Source organism: Xenia sp. Carnegie-2017, unplaced genomic scaffold, assembly GCF_021976095.1.
Source record: "Xenia sp. Carnegie-2017 unplaced genomic scaffold, XeniaSp_v1 HiC_scaffold_20, whole genome shotgun sequence".
NCBI classification, from domain to species: Eukaryota; Metazoa; Cnidaria; class Anthozoa; order Malacalcyonacea; family Xeniidae; genus Xenia; species Xenia sp. Carnegie-2017.
This window is the reverse complement of record NW_025813483.1, coordinates 393243-418453: the sequence shown is the minus strand read 5'-3', so window position 1 is coordinate 418453 and position 25211 is coordinate 393243. Positions and strand designations below refer to the sequence as shown.

At 34.2% G+C, this 25211-nt stretch overlaps 3 protein-coding genes and 1 long non-coding RNA gene across 5 annotated transcripts; 3 read left to right on the top strand and 1 right to left on the bottom strand.

Moving 5' to 3' along the window:
• Positions 1-3046: 3046 nt before the first annotated feature.
• Positions 3047-25178, bottom strand: LOC124443228. Of its 2 annotated transcripts, XM_046993762.1 has the most exons (3): positions 25120-25178; positions 4538-8114; positions 3047-4487 (listed from the first exon to the last, which is right to left on the bottom strand). In XM_046993762.1, the coding sequence occupies exon 2, from the start codon at positions 8097-8099 to the stop codon at positions 4569-4571; it is 3531 nt and encodes a 1176-aa protein (XP_046849718.1). In that variant the 5' UTR covers positions 8100-8114; positions 25120-25178; the 3' UTR covers positions 3047-4487; positions 4538-4568. The 2 variants fall into 2 exon arrangements, with proteins under 2 accessions (XP_046849718.1, XP_046849717.1); XM_046993761.1 differs by having other exon boundaries at positions 3047-8114.
• Positions 13791-16723, top strand: LOC124443195 (52 kDa repressor of the inhibitor of the protein kinase-like). Its single transcript, XM_046993730.1, has 3 exons — positions 13791-14672; positions 14875-15235; positions 15445-16723. The coding sequence occupies exons 1-3, from the start codon at positions 14345-14347 to the stop codon at positions 16721-16723; spliced, it is 1968 nt and encodes a 655-aa protein (XP_046849686.1). The 5' UTR covers positions 13791-14344.
• LOC124443234 lies at positions 21833-22643 on the top strand. The gene is made up of 2 exons (XM_046993768.1): positions 21833-22153; positions 22267-22643. Exons 1-2 carry the CDS (start codon positions 21903-21905, stop codon positions 22331-22333), a joined length of 318 nt encoding a protein of 105 aa, XP_046849724.1. The 5' UTR covers positions 21833-21902; the 3' UTR covers positions 22334-22643.
• On the top strand, positions 23130-23525 carry LOC124443241. The gene is made up of 2 exons (XR_006947552.1): positions 23130-23275; positions 23413-23525. It is a non-coding gene; the product is annotated as an uncharacterized LOC124443241 (long non-coding RNA).
• Positions 25179-25211: the final 33 nt, after the last annotated feature.

Below are 25211 nucleotides of genomic sequence, written 5' to 3'. Positions count from 1 at the left end.
TCACTGCAGATTGAAGATTGTGTAATGTCTTGTACTTTTTTAAGATTGAATTCATTGAAGATTGAATGGAATCTAGTAATTTATAAAATGTGTTTCATGTCGCCTCTTGTATGTCTGCCTGCTCATCCGTCGCTTGTTCTCCGTCCAATAGTCCTCAAAAACGAGGTGATGCCGACTAGCTTTCGACATCTAACACAAAAACTTCGATAATTTTTTATAGCACGTATGATCTGAATTCTATAAATTGAGCTACTGACCATTTCCATCGCTTTCCTAAAGTCAGCATTTTGGGTCTTCAGACATCAATATCAGATGTTTAATACAATAAATTTTGAGGTTTTCAATCTTTTGAAACAATTGAAACAATTCGTGCATTTTATGGGCCATAATAATGAGGAAAAAAGTGTAATGACATTATTGGCAACACAAGCTGAATCAGTGGACACGACAAGATTTAGCGTATGAGCATAGTAGTGAGCACAAATGATGTGGTTTCCGATTTTCTCTTTCAAAATGGCATGCAAACCATTGTAACATCCGTCATAAGTTAGGGCAACACGCTTTTTAAGTGAAACACCATGCAATTGTAACATTGCAGAAATGGCTGTGTTAAGGTCATGTGCAGTTGTTCTAGTTGCTTTTCGGCAAGACAAAAAGTTCATAACATTGTCTTTACATCCATTTGTTGTAAAATCAAATCATATTGTGTAGCAACATGCATTAACACTTGAACTGTAGTCATGTTAGCTGTGGGTGCAAATTTATCATAATAATCTACGCTCTTAACTTTACTATACCCTTTTGCCACAAATCTAGCCTTGTAGGTCTTATCTTTGCCTGTAATATCCTTGATAGTGTACAACCATTTCCCCCTTGCTTTTCTACCCACTGGTAAGGTGGTTAAACTAAATGTATTATTGTCCTTAAGAGAATTAATTTCATCTAACATTGCTGCTCTCCAGTGCTTAGCATCAGCAGAGTTCATAGCCTCATCATATGATTGTGGAAATTACTTGATCTTCTAACAGTAATCCCTGCTTTGCACAGGCAAGTCCAAATCTGCTAGCTCAGTTGTCTAAGTTTCACGCTCACAGACATTCTTCTGAATGAATTTCAGAACTATTTTTCCTGCAAGCAGGCCTAGCCAGGAATCTTGTTTTAGGGGGTTGGGTGAACTGATAACGTAATCAAGTATCAATCGTTATCTTGAAATAAGGAAATTCCACCGTTTTAGACGTTTTTGAAAGAAATTTTTACAAACCTAGCTCATGTTGATTAAATTAGAAAAACAATTTTTGATTTTTCTAATTTGCAAATTCAAATTTTGTTTTCTTGTTACTAAATAGCAATTTCATGGAAAAAAATTGTATGTGTCATTACTGTCATGAAATATTCATAAACTTGATATCTCTAGATTTTATTGGTTAATTGCAATCTAAAGAAAATTTCCTTTAACTGTAGGAATAATTCTAGTACAATAAAATGCTTGAGCTATACTGTTAACGTACTCAGTGTAGTATTAAAAATGACGTCTTCATGACCTGTCTCTAGGTCCTGTTTTAGTGAACGTAATTGTTACTGACTTTGAGCGTTTTATTGAATCAGAACTTATTCAAGACATCCCTTATATATTTAAAAGAGACTTAACAAATAGATAACATTTGACCTTTGTCTATACAGTTATAGATATACGGATATGACATCAATTGTGATAAAAACTAAAAAAGTGGCAACGAGCCACCGGGGCGAGTTTATATAATAAAATCAAAAAAATTCCCAAATTAAACGGTCAAACAGTTTGTTTTCTTTGTCTCCCAACACTTGGAACATTGAAAAGTCTTGATTTTGCAAATATCACGCTTACGTAATCTATAGGATTGAAGAAATGCTATTGGCTAGCATAAAATGGGATCGGCTAACAAATTAAACAAGCAATGGCTGATCAATTTTGTTGAAATTTTGTTATGAAAGACGAAGTACAAATTAATGTTTGAAAACCGAGTTTTTCATCTTTTTTTGCTTAAATACGTTAACTGCCTTATCTAGGTTCTTGTGAATATCTTTATTTTCTCATTCAGGGAGGCATTGCGATAAATTTTCAAATATATCCGCCATTTGCTTGTTTTTATAAACATGAAATTTTCTGTGACGTCAATTCCGTGCGCATGTTTTCTTATACATCATAGCTCTCGACCAATGAATTTGCTCAAATTTATCTGGTTATTGTATAAACTTTGATTTCGCACTTGTCCTAATTAAAATCAATCATATTTTAAAGGTCCACACCAAATTATATATGTTTGATCCCAATCTAAAACTTAATTACAGCTGACACTTTTTGAAGATGTTGATCTAATATCTATTGTAAACTACAAGCATTTGTTAGTACTCTCATTTCACTCTCATCTTTGAATGTTTTTATTAATTAACCATAAATGTCTTTCTGTCAAGCTCCAAGAACAGGACACACGTATCGTCACAAGTGAAAAGTAAAAAATGATTGGTCAAAACAACCAAAAAAGGTTGCAACAAGGACAACCATGCATTTAAAGTTATTTTAGAGAAAGGTCTTACCAAACATTTACTGGTTATTTTTAGCTTTTATACTTTTTTGTGATTATTTTCTGGTTGAAATAGCTTTTTAATAATAATTGCAATCATTTTTTTTATTTTTGGCAAATATTTTTCTCAAGGTGAACATGCTCTATTCCTTATTAACTCCAATACCATGTAAATTTCACCTCTTTTACTTTACTCTTCTAGAACACGTAATTTCTTATAATTTTCATATTATAAACGCCATTAATATTACTATAACCACAATGCCTTCTTATAAAGTCTAATATAAATGAAAAGAGTTTAGACTAGTTAATAAGTTAGCATGATGACAGTATATGTATTTGAATTTTGTGAAATGTTCCCTTTACTAAAAGTGTAGACGAGAAGGATAAAACAAATTTTTCTTCTGGGAGCACGATCAATAATCTTTGAAACAAGGCAGTGCAGCTATAGATTCTTTTAAAATATATATAATAAGCAGTGCTAATTTTCTTTTTTAAAATATCTTATTCAACAAAATCATCAACTAAATTTCAAATCCTTCCTCTAGTATTTAAATTAAATTTGTGACTTTGAAAATATCTTTTCTGTATAATAGTTGGAAGCGACTGCTCCTTCCAAAATAACATGCAAGTGCGTAATAAAAATATTGATTACAGACAAATTAGTAAAATAGCTGTCGAAGCAGGTTTCATTGTCAATAACAGTTTTTAACATTTCTACTGGTATAACTGAAAGCACAATGGTCTCAATGGATCATCAGTAGGGTTTTATTGTTACTTTACGTTTGTCACAAGTTAACATTTAAATTACACGTCGTATTACCCGACTTTATAATCTTGAATTTCATTCTATATAAGTGAAAACAGAAAACAAAATTCATTTAAAGGAAATGAATTCCCTTATTCAAAGAAATTAGCCTTATACAGCAGTTTTAATTAGTTTTAGTAGAAATTATACTAAATTAGCCTTAACAGCAGTTTTACAATGGGCTTATGTACGTGATAACAGTTTTTGTGGGTAGCCGCTGCGCATGCGCGCCTAACCACTATGCTACACTGAAAAGTGTCCGTCTGTCTTTCTGTCTGTCCGTCGTAATCCTCGGGGATAGTCGGATATACGAACGATGGCGAACAATACCGTTTTGCGCGTTCTTTTCTTTGTAGGAAAAGTATCGTGAGTTTTATTCATTCTACATAAAGACTAAAACAATGAATCCACGCGCATTCAAATATAATATGAATAATGTAATAACACATTTCGAATGCGTGAACTGTGAAGCGTCATTTACAATGCACAACGCAAAGCGTTTACTTTCAAATGTAATCTAATACAAGATATAAGCGTGTTGTGTTTATGGGAATGACGTTCTATGAACGTTATCTTAAACATGTCAGAAAACTTTTTCGAAACACAATTATAGCAAAAATGCTTTTTGGTGAAAAAACTTTAAAAATTCAAGAGAAATCTAAATTACGTTACTTTGCTTGATGCAAGGCTTGAGCACAGTCACCTGACATGAATCTAAGCTAGAGCGTTCGAAAAATGCAGAAAAGGTTAAACAATTAATTGGTCATATAATAATATACTTGACAAGCTACCGACATGTACGCATTGCATGCTTATTTTTCTTTATTTTTTAAAGTCACAGCATTCAACTTGCTATTTGGCAATCGGGATTGTGTGATTACCAAGAAGTTTTTATACTGGAAGTTTCGAGCTCGAATGATCAACTGGAACAAGTATGTTTAGTCACAGTTCTTCGTTTTTGTCTTTCTGTGTTTTACTTGACCAAATCATCAGCAGACGAAAATTTTTCTACTGGTCAGTGAAATGATATAAATAAAGTTCATATGCGATGTTTTTTACTTCTTTGTAGACACCATCAATAATTGTCTATGCGTATTTATCAGGAAATATCAACATGTTTTTTGTAAGAATGTTTTATGAATGTTTTATGAATGTCTTCATTTAATATTTTTTGTAAGTTATATTGATCAATGATTAATTCATTCAGGAACATTAACTTTAAAAAATTGAATTTTGTGTCCATTGAATTCTCTATCTGATATTACAGCGATAGTTCCTGTTTCGTAATGCATATATATCACAGGAGGGACAGTACGATCCTCGCGTATTCTAATCTCTGCGCATTTTTTACCACTCCTTAAATCTAGAGCAGTCAAATAGCCAAATTCATCTATTCCAATGCAGTAAGATTTATAAACAAATAAGACGTCGTTTAAATAATCTCCCTCAGTTGACAAAACAGCGCTCACATTCCCAGTCGAATGCACATCAATAAGACAGAAAAAATAATGAAACACGTTAGGACTTAAAAAAAGGACCGCTTGTTTACTATCATTTGTAAAACTGCAATTATAGCGGAAATCTTCTACAGATATACCAAGGTAAGACTCTACGGGTATTTCTGGTGTTTCTGCAGTGTGCCAAGCTTCAAGGTAAAGTTCGTCGTCTGTGTTTCTCCATTTCCATATTGTAAACTTTGTTTTGTTGACACTTAAAATAACGGAATTATCTGGTGATACAGCTACTCTACAATCAAAACTATCGATAGGAAGACACTTGTTATATTGTATTTCACCGTTGGTAATTCTAACAACTCGAACGACATTTTCTTGGTCAATGCAAACTAAGACGTCACCAAATGTTAAAAAATCTTTTGGTTTGAATCCAATGTATACATATTTAACCTCTGCGTCAGCAAAACAGTTCGATGACATTGATATTTTCTTAAGATAATTAGAACCATCCCACATCCACAGTAAACCATTCGACCACCAACATCCTAAAGTATCCTCCATTTTCGTGGATATAACTTGAACAATGGTATAACGCTCAATGTGCCAAAGAACAATGTTGATGTAATCAGTGCGAACGAAGGCGACCAACAACGATCCATCTGGTGAAAAACAACAACAACTTTTTAACAAAAACGGATGCCTCTCAGGACGTATCCAAAGATGTCTTGAAAGCAAATGTCTCCAAAAATCAAGACTGAAAGTATCAAATATGCTGGAGGTATTAGTGTTGCTGGAGACAGTCGAATAATGAATATTTGTTTCAGTAGTCGAGAATAAATCTTCAAACCAAACAAATTTTCCTTGTTTCAATAAATTCTTTGCTAATAATTTTTTCTCGTCACTAACATCTATTCTATTTGCAATAAATTGTAAATAACATGACCAGGGTGAAAAGATTGAAAATATAAACCTCGTATTTTCATAGCGTGATAATTCCGATAATTCCTGAAGTAAATCCTTACTCAAGAAACCTCGTCTTTCTTTTACAATTACCTGCCACTGGCCAATCATCTCTTTTTCTAATGCTAACGACGCCCAATTCCGTAAAGCTTCAAATCCTTTCATTTTTAAAATCGCAAAAACAATTTTAACATCTGCTGCCCAACTAAAGTCGACATTTTTGCCACATTCTATCATATGATATATCCCATTCTTCAAAGCATATTCAGTCGTAGCAGTGTTCATTTTATCTTCAAAAATGTTTATCGACTTAATGTGATGAAACTCTTTCTCACAAGCACGCCACAATAACTGATGCCCGTTTACTATGGACTGAGAATCAACTGTAAACTCATGTTTTTTATAACCATCTGATTCCAACCAATCGATAAGAGACTTGTGATACACGGTTACACGATCATCGTAAGCTGGCAAAATTTGAGATATCATTTCAAAGATTTTATTGCTATCTTCAAACTTGATATCATCAGGTAAGCCTAAACACTTAAAAACAAACGACTGGGGCAAAAAATCTCGACAGGCCACCAGCACTTCAAGAAACTTCTTAAAATTTTCATCTGCAAAAACAATATTGTTTGTCGATAAACTTATCTCTTTTAATAATGTTTTTACTCGAAGAAATTCATTCTTGTAGAAACCACTTAAGCCAAGAGGAACTAATTGTTTAATAATTTCCTTGGTCAGTTCAACAGCTACCGATTTTAGCTCTTGATGCGCGTAATAAGCATAAAGAAAAGACCCTTCACATTTTTCAACTAGCAATCTTAAAACGTCGTCAGAAACAGAATACTCAGTGTTCCCAGAGCGACAATAGTTTAACTGATATTTCAAATACTGATGCAGATCTTCTTCGTTGTTTTTATCACGAGGTTGAGTTTTTATTTCGACAGGATTCATTTCATTCAATTCATTTTGAACAGGAAGTTCTGGGCGACTAGTGATAAAAATTTTAATCCATTTAGGTAGTCGGCGAAATTCTTTCGCTATCAAGTCTAGTAATTCACTTTTGCCATTAGCTTGACTTTCATCTAATGCATCAATGACCAAAAGCATTGGTTTGTCATTCTCTAAGGAATGCAATGGATCATTTAATAAAACACGGAATGCATCTGCAATCATTATTTTTGAGTGTTTTCTCTTCAATCCTTCATTCAATTGAGATTTAAAACCGGATATTGTATCACACATGTTACTGGCCAATGATTCTATCAACATTCGAGGATTTCTATAATCCGATCGATTATACTTGCAGAAATGGCAAGCAGCAAGTTCCTTTTTTTCGGAATACCGCCGACAAACCTCAGCAGAAAACACACTTTTACCAACACCTGGTCCAGCGATCAAAACCATGACATTAGAAACATCTTCATCGTTGAACCAAGTGTCGAGTTTTTCAAATAACCATTGTCTAGTACCTTGTAACAATTTCTTACTAAGATCTTCTTTCAGACCATCGAAATCGCACTTTCCAAGCTTTTCGAGATCTGAAGAAGTTTTTTCACGAGACCTTATTTCTGCTACATCAGCTTTTATTTCCGCTACATCAGCTTTTGTCTCCATCACTTCTTCTTTTATGTCAGCTACATAATTTTTTATCACTTTGACATCTTCCTGGTTTTTTTCAACTTTCTTATTTGTATCAAAAGCAATCTTTTTGATTTCCCCAGCCGACTCGATCAATGTTTCATCTTTCTTATGCCAGTCTTTCAACATTTCAATGTAATTCGCCTCATCAAGACTGAGAGGAGCTTCCTTCAATTCATCTACTTCAGTTTGTTGAATACCCAAACCAACCAATGCTGTTGAAATTTCCTGCCACAAGTCCTTAAACTCAATGTCATCTACACTAGTTTTGGTGATGTGACCGTACACTTTGTTTCGATAATACTTTATTCTTGCAATATTTGCTGAAACTGAGGTATCTGAGTGAGAGGGAAAATTATCCCATCCACCAGCTGGTGCTGTTAGACCACATATATTTCGCAATAAGACCGTCAACAATGAAATATCAAAGTTTCCAATGTCTGGTGAAGCAGTTGACGGGTAAAGAAGATCCCATTGATCTTTGCCAATCACTTTGAATTTTATTGATTTCAATATTCTCTTTTTACAAGGATCATTTAGTGTAGCAGATAAATTTGATGGTTTTAATAAAGATTGCAATGTATCTTTCAAGGCTTGCGCTCCTTTGTTTATTAAAAGTTTGCTCAAACGAGTTCCGTTTTCCTCCTCAGTAAGATTTAAATGTGAAGCCATTTCTTGAAATTAAAACTAAAATTGGTATACAAAATTATGATTAACTTACGTATAAATTAATAGTTTCCTGAAAACTTAAAAATGTGAAAAACTAAAATCAAATAAAGTTATGTTAAAAACATTGCGATATTTGTGCATGGTATGATAAATGTGATTGGTTCAATCGTAGTCACATGACTTGAGACAAACGTATTGTTTCCCATTAGGGCAACACAACATTAAAAAAATTGATTTTCGTTATAACAAATAAAACTGTGTGTCGTCTGTGTTTTGTTTTGCGGATATATTAAGACTCGATGGGAAACAAAGCTCTTTTATTTCCTTCGGATGCATGTAGTAAGAATTGGCAATTTTTGTTTGATTTAAGCTAGCTAGACATTTTCAAAAATAACCATGTCACTTTTAAATTAAGATATGTTTAAAAAAATGAAATGAAAGTAAATTTTTAAACAACATCCATTGATGATGCAAACTTTGTTTATTGATGACAATAGGTATAAGGAAGTACTTGACTAAGTATTTGGGTTTGCACGAAAATTAATTTATATTTCAGATTGCTATACAAGTTTTATATAACAAGTCATTTGTATTTTTTTCTATATACGTTTATTTATTGTAAAATGGTAGAGCAATTTTAAAATAATTACTTGGGTAAAAGAAAACTTACAATGAAAGGTCAGTTTATCTAATTCTAATACCAAATTAACATTTTTATTCTCGGAAGCACCAAGATAAATCGCACTAAACTTTTTTTTTCTTAATTCAAAGTCCACTGATCTGGTCAACTGAAGTACATTGAAATTGGACCATAAAAATGACTGGAGGAAAATAATCTATATAAGATAACAAGACTGACTGTGTCAGATGGAACAGATCATTTTAAATAAAGAAATTCAGAACAACGAGGGATCTGTATTTTGCATAGCTCTATAAGGCTTTTTCCTTTAGTAATCTTATTAAGTAAATTAAACGTTGATTTGCATTCATTTGTGAAATTTGTCACAATGTCACAAATCCATGAACACTGTTATACAATCTTTAATGTTTTCTAATAACGTCGTAGTTGTAAGGTTGTATTACAGTTTTGTTCACTTGCTTGCAAACGGGTATTATGTAAATCTTATTATACCAATGAACTTATTTATTATTATTATTATTATTATTAGTATTATTATTATTATTGTTATTATATATTATTATTAGACAATATGACAAAGCTGCATTGTTTTCAAACACAGAGTTTACATGAACATATCAAATTTCGAAATAAATTCGCCATGCCAAACAGTCATATATAAGAATTTAGTCGTTGGGCCGATATCTACGTATGCACGTAAATTCATTTTAATACAAACACGTTATCAATAACTTACCGTTTTTATGGAAGAAGATAGATATTTTCGTTTTGTTTTTACATTTTACATTGCGTAGAAAATTAATGTACACCTTTATTGTCGATACGTTGGTTTATAGAAATATTTTGGTTTACAAGGAATTTAAATAATCACGAGATTAGATTGTTATGTAAATCAAAGATACACCGTATGATTTTGTTGTTGTTATCATGTTAATCTTGGTATTTTTGATGTGTAATGTAAGCAAATTTAAAAAAAGATATAAGAACTTAAATTTGGCCATAGACACAAACATAATATGCTTGCTTTAAATTTTTACAAAACATTTTTCCTATTCTCAAGTACTTCTATATTCATATGTTTTTATTTAAAACTTAATTATACAACACAGCAAGATTAAACTTACCAGTAATCAAAGCATTTTCAATCATCTAATATCAATTTGATTAAATTTGTGAAAAGAACACATTGACTGTTCTTAATAAGTATCAACAACTTATGGGTGAAGCGAAAGTTTTATAGAATTTTTATAAAGTATGACGAGAATAGTCCAAACAATGTATGGATTCATCTGCATGTAAGAAACAAGAAGCTTAACTCAAAACTCTATAAAAAGACGTACATCTGAAATTTACAACATCATTTAATATTATGTGATCAAGTCTGCATCTTAATAATTTCTACGAAAAGACGATAAGCAGTTTCGATAAGCAATTTCTACGAAAAGACGATAAGCAGACGATATGCGATCTTATGAATAAGCAGTTTCATTATAGTGCAGCTGTTAATGACAAAAATACCATCTAACCCTTCACTTTGATAATACAAGTATGAAACTTTCTCACATTCTTACTATGCCTAAAAACACAAAATTTTGATATAGGGCCTGCCCATATTTTACATTTAAAACGAGTTCTGAGAATGTCGAGTTTGATGACGTCGTCGGTAAAAATAAAGTTCAGAGAAATCTGCAATTTCCTTGTATATTCTTATACAACAGCTAAAGACGATAGAAAAACTATATTACAACTTTTGCTTTTGAGCAATACATTGTGAAATATTCTACATTAAAAGTGTTTTAAAAGTGCTGACTCGGCACTTTTGTTTACTGTTGTTGCTCTTTCTTAAATATATTGGAAAAGCGCCTAACCAAGAACAGTAATATTAAAATGATTTTAATGCCTCATGTTATTGACAATCATCCCCAATTATACAAACGAGTACAAACTAAGTGTGCTTTGACGCATTTATAACGACTAGAAAGTTGAATGTTAGCATTTCGTGAAAGTTGACAATGGAGAAGCTAAAGAATTCCACATTTGGAAAAAAGATATGTCAAAAGATCATCCACAGTTTCTGTATTGGACCAGAGTTTTGGAAATAGAATTACTCTGCTTACAACTAGTGCGATCATTTAGAGAAGCTAATTTTACCTTAAACTTCTAGTCAATTAAGCAACTTGTTCCGTGGATGTTTACTTTGGACAATGTTAATTATGCAAGATGGCTTTCTGTCCATATCCGTGATATGTCGGAGCTTCCATTCAAACTTCCTGACGTCTTTAAGCAGTTCTCCAAGGGCTCGTTTGTGGTGCATAAAACGAAGAAACAGTATTCAGCTATAGCATTAGATCATGCTCACGAGAAAATTAATGCAGTGGTAAAGGGAGAAGGTGGTGCTGTGGAACTAACCGAAAACCATTTAGCTTTAAGGAGATGGATGATTGCAGGTCCAGAAATTGCATGAATAATTAGGGAATTCGAGATGAGTACACATGTGAACAATCAGCTACACCATGAGCAAACTCCATCTATTCAAAGTAAATTTCATAAAGATCTCTCAAACGTCGTCTCCAATTTTCAAACGATGGGAAATCCTTTTGTACAAGAGAGCGAAGACCTATTTGCCATCCACACAAATGACGTGATGAACAGTTCCGTGGTTGATACGGTGAAGAATGTTGTAACCCTTGGAGAAGAACAATATCAAGCATTTGTTAACGAAAGATTTGTCGAGAGAAGTAAGAGTATTACTGAAACGTTGAAAAAGGATAATCTGCCAACGTTTAAAACAGGAAGAAAAAGTGTTTCGTCAAAAGATAAAGTAAAAGTATAAACTCTGAAACTAGACTGTGCTTTAATTTCAAGATTGCATATTGCCAGTCAAAATCGAAATGGGGATCCCGATGATTTCTTTAAATATTAGAACCAACCATGGCCACCATCTCTCTCACAAGCAGGAAGTTTGCGCACTGGTAATAAAGCAGACTTGACAAAGTTTATCAAGCCGACTACCAAAATTCAGTCACCAACTCCCGATGTTATTATTTTAGACGGGGCTGTTGTTGTTCAAATGATTTCACCTCAAAACTTGGTAAACGTTTGAAGAGTACGCACAGTTTGCTTTCATTCCTTTTGTATTAAAGCAATTTCAATCAGCTAAAAGAATTGATTTAGTGTGGGATGTATACAAAGAGGATTCGCTGAAAATAACCACACGGGAGAAGAGAGGCTTTGGTCAACGCCGCAAGGTTTCATCGAAAGTACGTATCCTTACTGATAAGAAGGGATTCCTGCGCGTAGATGCCAACAAAATGGATCGGTTCAATTTCTTGGCGCGGAAAGTTATTTTCCAGCCGAGTCCAGAAGAAAGAGAAATTTACAGCACATTTGAAGAAAAGGTCTTGGGCTTCCCTAAAAGAACCGAGGTATCAATGTTGGAGCCATGTAATCATGAAGAGGCTGACACACGATTGATGGTGCACGTGTTAGATGCAAGTGACTGCGGCCACCAGAGGATTGTTGTAAGAACAAATGATACTGACGTATTGATACTGGCCATTTCAATTGCCAATCAAAGCAGAAGAATTATGGATTCTTTATGGTACATAAAAGCACTCGCGTTATATATCCGCGCATACAATTGCATCGATTAACGGACCTGACAAGACATCTGTTCTACCGTTGTTTAACGCTTTTACGGGGTGTGATACTGTTTCCTTTCTTGGAGGTCGGGGAAAGAAAACTGCATGGGATGTATGGAATCTATTTCCAGAGCTAGCTTTAGCGTTGCAAGAGCTAAATTTGTTGCCAGAAAGGATCGATTGTTCGTCCTTGCAGGTAATTCAGAAACCGCCAAAGGCATAAATTATCTATCAAATAAGGTCTCTATTATGATTCATATAATGTTTTGCAGGTGATTGAGCGATATGAGGTCCTCTTATATAATCGTCCAAGCAGGGGCGGATCTAGGGGTAGGCACCATAGGCAAGTGCCTATGGTGAAATTACCAAAATATACTTCGACTTAGATTCGATACGAATTTATCGAATTATGAAACTATGAATAGCACTTTATCGCAGTCAAATCATCTGACTTTTGTTGTTTAGAAATGTTGTGCAATTAAATGACGTAATTTTGATATGAATCGTAGTCCAGATGCGTATGATTATCTAAAAAGCTCCGTGTCGTTAGGCAAAGCAGCCATTTTGCCTAAGTCAAGAAGGCGATCTAGCCATTTGATTGGTTGTTAGCAATTTGCCTAAACAAGATGAATTTGCCTAACTTGACATCGTGTATAGGTATTCTGATTGGGCAATTTTTTGCAACCGTATGCTTTCATTGGTCAATTTTTTTTGCCTAACTTGAGCAATTCCAACCAATCATTGCTGTTGATAAGCATAGTTGAGCTAGGCAAATTAGGCAATTGAAAATTAACATACACTCGTATTGTTTCTGAACAGCCTCTGTGCTCAGTTTACGGTTTTGTGATATTTTATAATGTCTTCATTGTGTTGTGGTAATTTATACGAGACTGCTCAGTCTGCGTTGGCCAAAACGATTTAAAATGCCTTAATGAGCTTTTTCTCGTTTATTGGTCGACGTTCGACCTATGTTTACTAACGAGCAGCTGTTAGATAGAATTTATGACCCCGACCATACTCTGTGTCGAAATTTTGGAGCTGAAATATATGTGCCAAAGCACGCTCATGACGGAAAGACTTGTACTGCAATAAGGTAAATATATTATAATTATATATATCGTATTGTAGTATTTATATATACGTGTAAAATGGTTAAATCTCAATTTCGCTAGGCTATATCTTTGTCTACAGTCAGCAATTCATTCATACAATGCAATCAATCTACCAAACAAAATATTAATTTCTTTTCTTGAATATTTTTTAAGATCTGAAGCTTCTGGCAATTGCCTCTACAGTTCAGCTTCCCTAGTTCTGGTAGGTAACAATGCATTGGTCCCTACTTTGCGAATTTTAACATCGCTTGAGCTATTTATTCATGCTGCTTTTATGCTCAACACCCATGCTTTTGTCTGTTATAAGTGAGCACAGTGATTACTTTGCCCAAAGCTTAAACAATCTTTTGCCTTTGTCAGTGTCTAAAGAATGTTTAGACACTGGATATACAACAGATGAACTGGTAAAACAGGAGGCTATTTTAAATTGTAATGACCAGAAATGGTCATCTTTTCTTTGTATTTTGGGCCTATCTTCTGTTTTAGGTAGAAAAATTCATACTTTTATCCTGATTCTGGTGAAAGTAGATATAAATTGTTATTTAATCGTATTGTTCAGCCCCGGTTATTAAGCCAAAGAGGTTTGGATGCTATTAATATTTTGTTTTGTCATGAAGGATCTGTACAACCAGGTGAGACTTTTCAGTCTAATCATTTTGTGCCTCTCATTTTCCATGCCCACAGGTTGAAGCGAAAATTGTCTAATTCCTGTACACAGTCTAATTCTAGCAGCTCAACAACAGAGAAACGAAAATTTGTCAAAATTTTTCCAAATATTGCACCAAAAAACAGTTGACATTTCAAATTTTTTTTACTTCAACTAATAGGCCTGCTGCCCAACCAACTTTTAAAAGGATGCCCAATGAGAGTTTTTCTTCTGCTGCAGCTCTTGCTCAGACATTAAATAAAGCCAATAGTCTTTTGCTTCACACATCATCCCAGGAACTATTGCCTGGTATTCCAACTTCTGGTGATATGCAACCTGCTGTTTTAACCCATAATTTTGATGTTTCCTTGTATAGGGAGAAAGTTAAGGGTATGGATAATTCTGAAATATGTCATTTGATAAAAAATGTATATAAACCAGATAAAAAGTATCATTTTCCTAAATCTAATGGCAGATCATTTAGGCATGATTGGCTAGACCAGCATGAATGGCTTTGCTATTCACCTTCACAAAATGGTGCGTATTGTCTATCGTGTGTGTTGTTTGGCAATAGATTCCCAGGCAAGGCCAGTAAAGTAAAAAAGTTGTTTACTGAACCTCTTCAAGATTGGAAGAATGCTAAATGCTCTTTCACTCAACATGCTGGAAAAAGTAAAGGGAAGTCGGTTTGCATGCATCCACATCACCAATTTTGATGCTTTGCGTTCCCAAATATCAGGTACTCTGCAGCCTATCGAGATGATCATGGATGCTGGTATCAAGAAAGAAATAGAACAGAATAGGGAAATACTATCTCCAATTATTGATTCTGTCATTTTTTGTGGACGTCTAGGTTTACCTCTTCGTGGGCATCGTGATGATTCCAAGTATCACCCTACTGTTGGTTGTTATTCATCTGGAGGGGTTGGTAATTTCATTGAAACACTCAATTATGGAGTTAGGAGAGGGGATAAAGTTTTAGAAAATCATTTAAAGAATTGTGGTAAGAATAGAAGTTATATTTCTAAAACAAGTCAAAATAAAATCATTAAATGTTGTGGCCAGGTAATCAGTAATCAGATTATTTCTGATATCAAAAAGTAAGTTTTTTCTGTTATTGCTGATGAAGCATCTGATTCTTCACATAAAGAACAAATGTCTCTTGTTTTGCGCTTTGTTGATACCGATATGAATATCAGGGAAGAATTCATTTCATTTCTTTTTGTAAGTGGGGACTAAGTGGTGCTCAACTTGCCAAGCTACTTTTAGAGGCTCTAAAGGAACTGACTTTATCAATAGATGATTGTAGGGGGCAAGGTTATGATGGGGCTGGTTCAGTTGCTGGTTGCACTAATGGTCTAGCAGCTCAAATTTTAAAGCTTAACCCAAAGGCTCTTTATACACACTGCTATAGTCATAGGTTAAACTTATCCATTTGCGATTCTTTGAGTATACGTGTTGTCAATGATATGTTGAAACATGTTAACAATGCCACTAATTTTATTAAAATTTCCCAAACTCGCAATATTCCCTTTGAAAAACATATACGTAATTCAGAAACAAACTCGAAGAAGACTAGATTAACAGACGTTTGCAAAACTAGATGGGTAGAACGTATCGAAGGTTTAGATACATTCCAAGAGCTTTTTGTACCTGTATACACCACCCTTAACGATATGTCTGAAAATCTAGATGGTGAGTTCAAACCGTTGCTTCAGTCTGATGCCTCATTTTTGTTTCAACTTATCGACAGGTTTGATTTCGTCGTTGCTTTAGTTATCACGAGAAATATTCTTGATTCAACTCTTCCAGTAACACAGTTATTACAGGGTAAGAGTATCGATATAATGGATGGTATTCATTTAATTTCAACTTTGAAAACTGAGGTGGTGAACATGAGGAATTCCTCTGATTTTTATCATGACACCTGGTATGACGAAGCGCTTGAACTGGCAGCAAAAGTTGGCATTGAAGAATGGAAACCAAGAACAGTGCGCAAACAAACGACCAGGGAAAATATTCCCCACACAACCATTTCTGAGTATTATAAACGTGCAATTACTCTTCCTCTACTAGATCATTTGCAATCTTCTTTAGAATCACGATTCGACCTTGAGAGTGTGAATGTCTATAAAGGCCTTAGCATTGTACCGACGAAAATGATGTCCATGACAAGAGATGGGGTGGATTGGAAAGAGCCATTCAAAACTGTGGCTAACTTTTATTATGATGATTTGCCAAATCCTTTGGCCTTAGATGCTGAACTTAGGTTGTGGTACACTTATTGGGAGACCCACTGCGGCCTCCTTCCTGATAACATTGCCCAGACTTTAAAATCTGTTCATTTCGCCGGATTTGAAAACATTAAAATTTTACTACGTATTTTAGGAACGCTCCCCATTACCTCTTGTGAATGTGAACGATCTATTTCTTCCCTTAGGACACTTAAAAACTATCAGCGAAGTACCATGGTTGGGGAACGCTTAAATGGTTTGGCCTTGATGCAAATTGATCAGGAAATTGTACCAGATATTAGTGAGGTTATTAATACTTTTGCTGTTGGAAATACAAGGCTAAAATTTGCATGAATTTATTCATATCCTAGTTTTTTATTTTGTTGAAATGTCCATATGTTAACCATTTATTGTGCGTTGTACACAATACTAACGTCAATAGAATTTGCATCAAACTAATAGCTCGCCCGATAAAGTTTTTTTTTCCCTATATACATTCCAATCTTAAAACTGCTGAGTACGTGTATGGTACTCGGCCGTTGTCGACATAAATTCACTTTCACAAAAATTGTTAAGCATAAATAGAATAATTTTTCCTTACACCAAATTTTAGTCTTCACAAAGACTCTTTATACAAAGCTCTATTTTGACTATTACATTACATTTACATTCTGCTCATTTGTTGGCAAATGAGAGTGCACATTTTAGGTGGGGGGTAAAGGGTTGGAATTGACTGGGATGGTGTAAGAAACTGAGCAATCTTACATCCATGAAATGTCCCACATAGTCACCCATTTCTAACCAAACTCCTTTTGCTATTTGCTAAAGGTGTGAAAGGCGAGTTTCTGGCGCCTTCAAAAACCAGAGTGCTCATTTTTAGGTGGGGGGTAAAGGGTTGGAATTGACTGGGATGGTGTGAAAAATTGAGCAATATCACATCCATGAAATATCCCATATAGTCACCCATTTCTAACCAAACTCCTTTTTCAAAGGTGTGTAGGCGAACTTCTGGCGCCATAACCAGTCTGCTTAATTCGGCTCTCACAGGGCTGATGAGCCCTGATATGGGGCGAAACAGTCTTGTGTGCATTCAATATTCTGAATAGTGAAAATCAACGACCTTGTGATATGTAAGTATAAATATACAATGTTTTTATGTATTTATACGATTGAGATCTACAAGATTCTGCATAGCTGAATGATTAGACTGTTTGATTTAAACAATTTATCGAAAGCATAAATAGTGTAGTATGTTTTGCAAAGTATGACGTCATAGGCTTAGCACTGAATGACGTCATAATGTTTTGCCTATGGTATCCAAAATCCTAGATCCGCCCCTGCGTCCAAGGAATTTCACCAGAGTCAATAAAGCTAGACAAGAGTTGTTTGCCAAAAAGTCCAGAACACTGACCCAAGAAGCGTTGCTTCAGCACACCAAGCTTGCATTGTTGCACGGTGCATTTTTCTGGGGGCAGTGCTGCTTAAAAGAGAAGGCTATTCCCACTCTGTCAGGTTGGGGCTGGTACCGTGATGAAAATTCTTGGTTACCAAAGTGGTCAAGTCTCTCTCAAGTTAAAGATGCCTGTTATGAACTTATTTGTTGCGGATGCAAAAGTTCATGTTCTAGTCGTTGTAAACGCGTCAAAGCACACTTTGTTTGTACTCGTTTGTGTAATTGTGGGGGTGATTGTCAATAACATGATGGCATTAAAATCATTTTAATATTACTGTTCTTGGTTAGGTGCTTTTCCAATGTATTTAAGAAAGAGTAATAACACTAAACAAAAATGCTGAGTCAGTAATTTTAAAACACTTTTGATGTAGAATATTTCAGAATGTATTGCTCAAAAGCAAAAGTTGTAATATAGTTTTTCTATCGTCTTTAGCTGTTGTATAAGAACATACAGAGAAAGTGCGATGACTCCGTACTTTTGTTTTTTTTACTACTGAAAACGTCATCAAACACGACATGCGCAGAACGCGTTGTAAATGTAAAATATGAGCTGGCCCTATATCAAAATTTTGTCTTTTGAGGCATGGTAAGACTATAAGATAGTTTTAACCTTGTATCATTTAAGTGAAGAATTTTGTCATTAACAGCTGTACTATAATCGGTATAAAATAATTACGATTATTATTCACTATGTGAGAATACCGGCTGTGATTGGTCAACTACCTGCAGATTATTCTCGATATTTGCAGGTTATGACGTCATAACCTACAGATAATAGTTTCCACAAATATGGCCGCCATTAAATGCCGGTTTTGAAAATAAATCAAACAACAGCGATGTTTGCTACAGTTCCTAAAAACGATGTGAAAGGTTTTAAAGGAAAAGGATGCGGAAAACACTAAAAGAGCGACGAAGCTGGCTTTGAACACATTTACAACATATTTAAACGACACGGATTTGAATAAACCGTCTGACAAAAACAAATTAGCGAAGGTTTGAAAAATGTTTTATATGGATATGTTCTGATAATACTTCGGTGAATAATAAAACAATTATTGCATTCGTGTTTCACATGATATCAAGAATCGGTCTGAATGATTCTTGATATAATGCTCAACCTCATCATTCCATACAGTAATCATTCCATATAGTTATCTAAAGCAAAACTTTATCGATAATGCAGTTGCACTATACACTATGGGTGTAAAAATTTTAGTTATATTAAAAAAAATCAATATATTAATAGTATTTTGCATTGATTTATATTTAGCCGTGGCAAAGGTCTTTAAAATATGGCTTGTTTTCTGTTGGCGATGTAGAATATGCATCTTCAACATGAGATTTGAATGATACGTGACAAATGAATAAAAAAAGAAACATTTTTCACCTTACACACAGGGGGCGGTTGTATAAAAACGTAGTTAACTTTAACATTAGTTAACGCTTACTACCGTAGTTAACTCCGTAACCGTAGTACCTTAACTGCGTTGCACAAAACGTAGTTTGTCGGATAGTTAAGTAACTGCGTAGTTATCTCGCGTGGTAATTTCGTGGAGTGTTGTTTACATAAAATGACATAAAGTTTAATCAATCTTTGCTTTGTAATGGCGGGCAAGTGTGTTAGGTTATGCTCTCATGTGATGTGTATATGTGTATCTTGTAAAGTGTGTGTTAACTTCCTACATGTTTAATTATAGAAATGATTGTAAACGTAATCGATATTATTTGTAACAAGAGCTGAGGAAATAAACTGACCAATCATAGTTTAGCGTCACGTATGTAAATAGCTGTATCATTCTGTGCATCAGTTAGTTGTCGTGTGCTAGTCTTTCTTCTATGTGTGGGAATAAATGTAATAAAACCTCCAGACATCAGTGTGATTATTTATCATGGCCACTGCATCAAACCCAACAAAGTGAACTATAAAATGACTTTAAAATGAAGAAAAATCTCTTGGCTTATGTAAAAATCTTAAAATATGGCAAACTATTGTCGTTTTTACGGATGTTGATGATGCGAAAAGAAAATTTAATAAACAATTCACGGTGACATGGTAACAGGATTAAATTGTAGCATATACTTTGGACTTTTCTCAAGAAAATCGACCCTTATCTTCTGTGTAATACAGTACGATGTTGATGAATGATGAGTCTCGGCAAGGACTGCTTTATTTTATGTACCAATTGTATATAATGGACTTGGGCAAACGAAACAATGAACTCTTCTCAAATTGATTCATATTGTGTTTTATGTGCAAGGATTTAAATATTTAAATGGCCTTGCTTTTATAGAATTTAAAACTGAGAGATTGAGGGTAACAAAAGAAAAGGTCGTTTCGTTTCTCTTTATAACAGCTGAGTAAAATGCTTGAAAGAAATGTGTCTGTACTGACATAAGTCACACATATTTGTAAAAGATGACTGTGATGGACTTTTTTATTATTAGAAAATATTTCTTTGAGTCATCATAGTTAGTAACCATGTAATCCAGCAACTATCTTTTCTCTGCTTGTGACATGTTATATTCACAGCTATACACAAAATACTTATTTGCTCTTAATTCTGCCTTGCAAAAACTGAGTTATAAAAACTATTGGGTATATTTGTTAATGAGCCTTAGCTATGAAACTTTTATTTATGCCTTTGTGATTTATTAGCCTATTTTTGTCTAAAGCTTGGGAGTTTTATTCATTTTTTTCTACTTTTTAAATCATCAAACAGTAGCTAGATCTTTATAGCTGGCAAGATTGTATGCACATTAAAAATAAAAATTTTTATATAGGAAATATATTATGAAATATCAATAAAACCCACTAATTGACTGTCATGTATATTTTCTGCTTGTGTAATAAACAATATGCAATGGATAATGTACATATATTGAGAAACATCGACCTTCACCATGCATGCTAATGAAATGTTTTATGTGTTTAAAAAACTAACATCATTGTATCTCATGCAGCTGATACACAAACGACTAGTCATGAATAAAAACTGTTGTAAAGCTCATGTATCTATATGTGTTATCATTGGTATACTTAGAAAAACATTTATACTGTAGTAACTCTTCGTTTTAACATAATCTAGCTTATTTTCCATAGAGCAAAGAGTTTATATGATGCATATGATATTCAATCAAGCAAAATGCAAAGGGAAAAACCCGCAATTCGAATATTTGATACATCCAAGGCTATAGGATTCATTGCTCGAATAACATTCTTTCTTTTTTTTTGTCATTGAACGAATTGTACGTATTTGTAAGACAATGTCAGCGAGTTATGTGCACTAATCTTAGAGAAGTGGCTCTATCTCAATTGAGAGTCTCGTTTATGAGTTGCAAAGAGCTACCGGACGCAAGAAAGATAATACAAAATGCAATTGCTCTTGTGTAAAAAGGATTTGTTAGATGGATAAATTGTTGGCTGTTTTTCATCAACAAAATATGGGATGTTTACAGCACTGACGAATGTAGTACACCGTCGATAAACCTCTTATTCTAAAAGCCTTTGCCATGGAAGATACATATGTGATTAAAAACTCAAGATAAAACGTTGTTGAACAACAACATCTCGCCCATAATTGTCTTTGAGAAGCTAAGCCGCCATATTTAACTGTGTTTTGAAAAGTTAACTATGCTCCATAGCATAGTTAATTTTAACTACCTTTTAACTGCATTTAGCGCTAACTACCTTTTTATACAACCGACTTAATCGCGTGGTTAAATTTAACTACTTTTTCACTGCAAAAAGTGTAGTTAAAAAGTAGTTAAGGGCTTTATACAACCGGCCCCAGAAAAACAGTAGAGATCAGAACATTTAAAGTGCTACTGAAGTGAAATTTTGGGTATCGATTTTTTTCTATAATCAAATAGTTCTATCTTTCCTGATCACTTTGGTATAATTTTTATGCATATTGAAGCACGGGATCATCAATAAATTTTTGCTCAAAGTTGGGTTACGCGTGCGAATTTTTACCACTGAAATATTATACGGATGTGACGTATAAAAAGGACGGAAGTCGAAGTATGAGCATTGATTTACTAGTATTTTGTTAGATTTTTAACACATATACACAATAAAATATGAGTTCTTCAAGCAGTGAAAGCGAACGCAGTTCGGATACTGAAAACTCAGATATGGCAAATGAAAATTTACTTTCAAATTCCGGCGATGAGGATACAATTGTGGCTAATTCAGTGGTAAATCCTTACGAAAATGAACCTCTTGCGAACGCAGTCGGAGAGAATTTTGTGTCGGTCGAAGAAGACGCAGATGGCTTAGAACCTCGAACATTGGAAGCGAGGTTCGAAGGAACCTTTCAGTTAGATAAGTGGTAAGTTGATAAATGTTACTAGAACTCTAGAAGAAATTAAACCATGAATTAAACATGTTATTTTGTCCTTATGTCGTGGTGCATAAATATGATAACAAACCACTTTTTTATAGGTGTGCATGTAGCTTGGGTCGTACTCAACTGCTGACAGATGCCATTGAATACCGTTGTTGTCAATAGGTTGGGCCTACTTTACATAAACTGGTATTCGATGGTAGCATTGAAAAAATTAGCTGTGTTACTCTTCACGAAGAGTACACGATTATGACACATGCTACAGTCTTGAAGAATGTTGGCTCACTTCTAAGAGACCAAGATGGAAGGTCATACAAGCGTCGTAGAATACATGAAAATGAGTTAGTACATTTTTGATTTCTAATTTTGTTTTGTAACGAATGATTAATATCTTGCCATGTATCTCTACTTTTTACCTTTATGTGGTTCATTATTGTGCTGTGATGCTTCACAATTTTGTTGTGTGAAGTCAAAATAATTAATCAAATAAGAACATTTTTTGTAGCATAGTATATTATTTTATAACTAACTTTAAAGTTGGCCTGCTAAGAATATTTGTCAAGTAATTCTTGTGGACAATGACCTTTGGATGTCCTTTCATTGGCTGTCCACAATTTTGCATAAGCGCATTTTTTTTGGATCTGAAGGACCTGTTGAAGCAGCTTGTTTTTCTTTGTCTAAACCTTTTGCTTGCAGTACATCTTGCTGTTGATCTATAAATAACAATTTAATTTGTTTACTTTTAGAATGCACTGGCCATATTTATTATACATGGTAGCATGAACAACTTACATGTGGGAAACAATGGTGTTGAAGATAGTTGTTTCCTATCCAAATGCCGTTGGATTGCCTCAGTTTTGGAAATTTGATCCGAGAAAGTTTTGTTTAAGGCTTCTGGGACTTTTTCCTTATACTTCTTAAATATGTTGTCCATGGATTCCTCACAACTAAGAACCATGACATTTTTGATTTCATTAACATAGTCTGGAAAAATGACAAGTGGTTAGATGTGTAAGTCAAGAGTACCAATGCATACATGCTAAACTTACAATATGATGGTGCTGAAGAAACAGTTCTTACTACTTCATCCCCTGATATAAATTTTGGGTATGTCACAGAATAATATGGTGTTCCATTTTTTGTTTTTTTTGGCTGTCTGTGAAGGTTTTCATTGAAATGAAGTACTGCCAGTACGTGCCTAAACAGAACAAACCATTTATTATGTAATTTTTTTTTTTGACTAGGAACAAGTAAAAAAGGCTTGGCAGATAGAGAACAGTGATTACAAGTTACCTGCAATATGTACCAAGCCAAGAAAAGTGGGTCATCTTTGGATGCCAACCATTTAATGTTGAATGAAAACCGAGACAACTAGTTTGTGCTTCTGAAGATAGTTTTTTGACATCTTTGAGAACAGATTTTTTCAACAGAATGGAGGAAAGTCGCTGATATGATTTAGTTCCTTAAAAAGAATACAATCCCATCTGAAAAGTGGTAAATAACATTTTAGACATTTTAACAATCTCAATTCTGTCTTGCTGCCTAAATGTGTGCATGCTCATACCAACTTGAAGCCATAGACGTTCATCTAGCTCTCCATGAGCACATTTAGGAAACAACTCATCTGGATGGTTTTCATGCTTGTTTGTAATGTGCCTAGCAATGGATTTCCATTTCGCAATCGTCGTCTCATGTTTAGCGATTTTGCAACTGTTGCGTTCACGGTGAATGCAGAATCTGCGAAATGCATTGAACATAGCACAGAGTACTGCTGAGGAACGAATTTTGGCCTATGTCTCCTAACAAATTTCGTCCATTTATTCAGCCTCTCCTTGTCATTCATGGGGAAACGATGTACTGAGACACCCTCTGTGTGTTGACTGTTTGTACAACTTTTTCCGTTGGGCCAACCAGCAACACAATATTGTCCTCCTCGACGATTTTTTGCAGAATTTTGCCTACTCGCCATATTTTAACTTGCGGTGTATCGTTACGTTTGACTAACTTAATAAAAAATTATTCTCCTTATATTATGTGCGTTGTGATAATATTGCATGGGTTTTAAAACCACAGACTACGTCAAGGATGCGACACCCATATGATAAGAATGATAAGTCTAATCCAGAAGTTTATAAAAGTAGTATACATTGGATGATTGGAAATAAGCGCGTTACAGTTAGTTTCTGATAACATTGCGTGTGTGTTAAAACCGCAGACTTCGTCAAGCATGCGGCACCCAGTTTATTGAGAAATATAAGTTAATTCAAGAAGTTTATAAAACTCTAATCGATTGTAAATGTTGCTTACCTATGCGTGTTGCTCATTTGTCACTAAATATACGCAATTTTTGCGAAGAGAAGTTATAAAATATGTAAAATTCCAGGTGGAAATATGCTTGTTCATATATAATTTTTATATACTAAGAGCTTTAAAATTGAACTTCCGTCCTTTATATGACGTCACGCACTCAAAGTAAAATTCGCATCAAAACAAGCAAATATGCCATGTTTGAACACAAAGTTCGATGCGTTCCCATCGATTAAATTCAGTGGGCGATAGCTCAAAATGATCAGTAAAATACAGAGAAAACGTTTGTATCGAAAAACGAAATATGAAAATTTCACTTCAGTAGCACTTTAAGACTGTGTGAAGAATGACGTGTCACTATTTGATTAATCTTATAGCTTTGCTATAATTTGAGGTAAACTATTGAAATAAATCGGAAAAGATCAGAAGTCTCCATTACTAAATCGTTGCGAACTCAAATTTATTGAAAAATCCCATTAGAATCAACAAATGTTATCCATAAAAAACATTTACGTAACGCGGAAATGACTTTATCGCAAATTTTTCTTGACATAAAGAAATAATTGATTAATGGACATAAAATATTAAATCCCGAACTTAAAATACATTATTGCAGTGACAGGTAAACTTTAAAATCAACATACCTTCACAAATTCAGAAGGATTAAAGACGCAACCAACTACATGATGCCTTTGCTTTTGATTGATAATAAAGAAATACACCACTTTGGCGGTTT

Coding starts and splice junctions, on each gene's coding strand:
- LOC124443234 (XM_046993768.1), top strand. CDS start 21,903: ATGAGTTCTTCAAGCAGTGAAAGCGAACGCAGTTCGGATACTGAAAAC. Junction 22,154..22,266: donor ACCTTTCAGTTAGATAAGTG/GTAAGTTGATAA, acceptor ACTTTTTTATAG/GTGTGCATGTAGCTTGGGTC.
- LOC124443228 (XM_046993761.1), bottom strand. CDS start 8,099: ATGGCTTCACATTTAAATCTTACTGAGGAGGAAAACGGAACTCGTTTG.
- LOC124443195 (XM_046993730.1), top strand. CDS start 14,345: ATGCCCAATGAGAGTTTTTCTTCTGCTGCAGCTCTTGCTCAGACATTA. Junction 14,673..14,874: donor CTATTCACCTTCACAAAATG/GTGCGTATTGTC, acceptor CCCAAATATCAG/GTACTCTGCAGCCTATCGAG. Junction 15,236..15,444: donor ATTATTTCTGATATCAAAAA/GTAAGTTTTTTC, acceptor AGATGATTGTAG/GGGGCAAGGTTATGATGGGG.